At 42.0% G+C, this 3,685-nt stretch overlaps 1 protein-coding gene across 1 annotated transcript; it reads right to left on the bottom strand.

The window, feature by feature from the left end:
* Positions 1-2,496: 2,496 nt before the first annotated feature.
* Positions 2,497-3,414, bottom strand: LOC123042213 (uncharacterized; the record flags this gene model as incomplete). Its single annotated transcript, XM_044464713.1, is given in 1 exon segment — positions 2,497-3,414. A coding segment is annotated over 1 exon segment (603 nt), but the record flags the coding sequence as incomplete, so codon positions are not given.
* Between the last annotated feature and the right edge of the window lie 271 nt (positions 3,415-3,685).

Below are 3,685 nucleotides of genomic sequence, written 5' to 3'. Positions count from 1 at the left end.
ATTTCTATTAATACAAATTTTATGGAGCGAATAAAATCTCTTACGAATTTCACCATTTAGCCATTCCCAATTCATGGCATAAATGTTTTCAAGATAATGATTTCATCTGAGAGTTTCATCCATTAGTTTTAAAGAGGGAACATATTTCGTCAAGCGAATGAATACGATCATCAGGGTGATCTTTCTCATTTCCTGCATAGCTGTTAGCTTTGACATGTTTGATATAACCAGTAGGTACTCTATAAACATCTTGTTTTTCCTTTAATAGGTTCCTCACAAACCTTATTACCAATTGATAGGAAAGTTTCAAGTAGAGTATCAATAATATATGAAGCCATAGTGATAAAACTAGTAGAAAACAATAAAATAGCACACAGAGTAAAATGGTTTTCTTACCACTTTGAACTTACCAAAAGTGTTACAATCCCCGTCAATGACCCAAGAACAGAGTCTGACATCCCACAAGTCTAGGATGTCAATTGTAGATATTTTTTATAGGTAAATTATTGATTGCACAAGGAGCAGAAGGAATTGGTAAGTGCAAAAATAGCAATGATTCGCTGTAAGTACTAAAATGTGTAACATTGTAGTTGTTTGTGAGGGTGGAGTTGTAAGGTAATGTAAATAACAATAAAAGGTGAAAGAGTGCAGCAAGTGGCGCAATTTTAATTGTGATAAGGACAAGTCGGTTGTATTACTTATGGTGATTGAACATTCTCGAGGATGGCAGGAATATTGTGCAATGTAAATAACAATATTTTAATTGTGATTCTCATTGCTTAATCTGCATTGTGTCGCTAGAACCTAAGCCTATATGCTTCAAAATCTACTAGAGTTGCCCTAGCTGCCCTCATACAGTTCTCTCTAATCATTTGGTTCTTTGTGTTTTTGCACAAACATTTTCTTGAAACGGCAAATTAAAAACCAAGTACCTTTGTCATTCCCCTTTGCTCGTATGAGCCGAACAACATTACATTGCGACTTTGATTTGTACGCCCCTAACCACATTGAGGTACCGAAGCTGAACATTGGTGGCAAGGTTTCGTATACATAACAAAAGTATATAGTTTTTTTCTCGGAACTCATCGAAGGCGAGTTTGAAAAATAGGATGTGGAAAGCCTGCAACTTTGCATCCCCTCTCAACTCTCACAAACCAGACACATAAATGAGGTGATTGAGAGCACAAGCACCACAAGAGAACTCCAGTTTCTGCAATACAACACACGTTTTTCCAATGTGTAAGAACAGAGCTGAATGCTCATGGCAAACTGATGGATACAACAAAGTGATGGATATAACAAGGTTTTGTTTGGTGCAGTAATAAATATAGTCAATGGATGAGACTGAAGAAACTGTGATCGATCAACAATCATCACATATATCATGATTGTTAGTATGAACAGGCCAGTCACTGCAAGCTAGAAAGCTCTCCACAATTTCTTGAAATCTCTTTTTATCCACACAAAAAAAACACTAGTCAACATGTCCTTGCTAAACAATAATTGTTTGAAAAAACACTAGTCAACACAAGTTAACAATAGGCCACTGTCTCCGCATGAGAAGTGGAGTACCTCGAAAAAGATATGGAATCCAAATTGATTAGCGGCGATGTCAAATGTTAGCAGCAAAACCTAACATCATGCTAGAGAAATGATGAAGGCAGACAGAGCAGAGAGCATTCTAGTCTCATGGGTAAAGATGTAAATCCTGAGAGAGATGGAGGTAGGAGAGTACAATGTATGGCACACCCTTGTATTTTACGTACAAAAGAAAGAGCTGAGGTTTTCAACACAAGTTTGCTTACACTGAACGAATTTTAGTGCTCAAAGTAAGCATGATAAAGTAATAACTATCTGGCAAATCCCTCATCCCTGCTGCATGTAAATTCAATATTAATGCAGAATCTGGTCCCCCACAAGCTCCTGAAATTGGACAGGCTTACTGAAGATACAGTGGGATGCTACAGAGAAAATACCACCAAACAAGGGTGCTTAATGAATGTTGTTTAACCTGCAGAATATTGTCCAAGAGCATAACCATTGACTCCGCGCCTCTGCCTGCTCTCACGTAAGGTTTCTGTTTCAGTTTCCAAAGGCTTCAGTTTCAATGTACAATCATTTTGAGTCATCAGTTACAGAAGAGCATTCAGAGCCGTATGAATCTGCAGAACGCTACACAAATACACAGGCCATCGAATTGTTGTAAAGCAATACTCGGGTTGGCAAAGACAACTTCTATGATGATTCAGTAAAGTTACAGGAGTTTAGTTAATTACCCAAAATAACGGATTAATATGGAGTATAAAGGCAAAACTACTGACAACTCCTATGATTCAGTAATTTTGCCATTACCTTCTTTGCTGATCTCCTTCTTAACAGTTTATTTTCACTACATTCACAATTGCTCTTGATCTCTAAAAGAACTAATATTTATTTCAATGTTTGGGTTTATTTTATTTAAGAATTAGCAATCAGTATTACTCTTGTCGGCATGAGTGTCAAGCTGAACACAGTCATACAAAGGTTCAGGAACCTGATACATCCAGGTCTTTACAACATTAGCCGGAGAAGCTAATTTGGCCGCATAATACGGTGTCATTAGCCTCCCTTTTAACATGATACGCTTCAGTTTCTACTTAACTCCTGAATTTGAAACAATCTCACCCTTTTGCCTTCTGATTTGTAAGAAGAGAATCGAATACTCGACAAAGTGAGTTCTTATTACATTGGTTGCATAATACAGTCGTTGGATGATAATACTGGAGAAAATGAACTCCATCTACAATCATCACAGGCTGATGCTGCACCAAATCAGAAGTCGAGCAAGTCTGAAAAATCGAAGGCTTTGAGTGCCTCCTTGCGTGCTGCTTCGTTCATTGCTTCCATCTCCTGTTGATGGCGCAGGTACTCATCATCCACCTCGACGTAGCCATTCTTGGCGTACTCGGTGCGGACCCAGGCCTGGAATTCCCTGAAATCCTCTCCAATCTCGTAGAAAAAGCGCACGACGTTGTAGAAGCTCACCACGTCCTCGTCCATCTCCTCTTCCGGCGAAGGAATCAGGGCAGGGTTGTGGCGCTTCAGGGCCTTGTACTCGGGAGGGAGAGAGTCGTCATCCATCTCCTTGGTTAGGATGGAATCCACCTCCTCCTGCGGCAGCCTCGTCATCTTTCTCTCCGGAGCCTCCTCGCGCCTGGCTGCCGCCGCCGTCGCCGGTGTGGCTCCCTGCCCCAACTCAGAGCAGTCGATCCCGGCTGTTTTCCTTCTGATGGAGCAGACCTCCAGTGGAGATTCGTCGCCTTCTGGTGCCTCCTCTGCTTTCCTTTTGGTTCCCTTCTTCTCCTTCAGATCTTGACCGCCATGCTGCTGGCACCGCTTCAGCACACACACATCGCCGGCGGTCACAGCTGCCTTCGCCGCCATGCGTCTGGTGGTGCGCCGCTACTTCCTCGCCGGCCGTCGATCTCCCGCGGTTCGCCTCGACTAACCGACCTCGCCGCCAAAATTGGGGAGAATTTGATCGAGGAAACCTAGCTTCCAATTTGGGGGACGCTGGAACAGATGTTGTCTGGGCATTATAAAGGCCGAAGCTTTTAATTCCGTTCTATTTCGGCTCCGGTCGATGACGACGAGTGGGAGTCGAAATCAATCGAGCTCGGATTGGAGGCGAGCTGAATTGATTTCG

The sequence above is a fragment of the Triticum aestivum genome, chromosome 2B (assembly GCF_018294505.1).
Source record: "Triticum aestivum cultivar Chinese Spring chromosome 2B, IWGSC CS RefSeq v2.1, whole genome shotgun sequence".
In the NCBI taxonomy this organism is placed as follows: Eukaryota; Viridiplantae; Streptophyta; class Magnoliopsida; order Poales; family Poaceae; genus Triticum; species Triticum aestivum.
The sequence above is the reverse complement of the archived record's forward strand: the minus strand, read 5'-3'. Positions and strand labels throughout refer to the sequence as shown.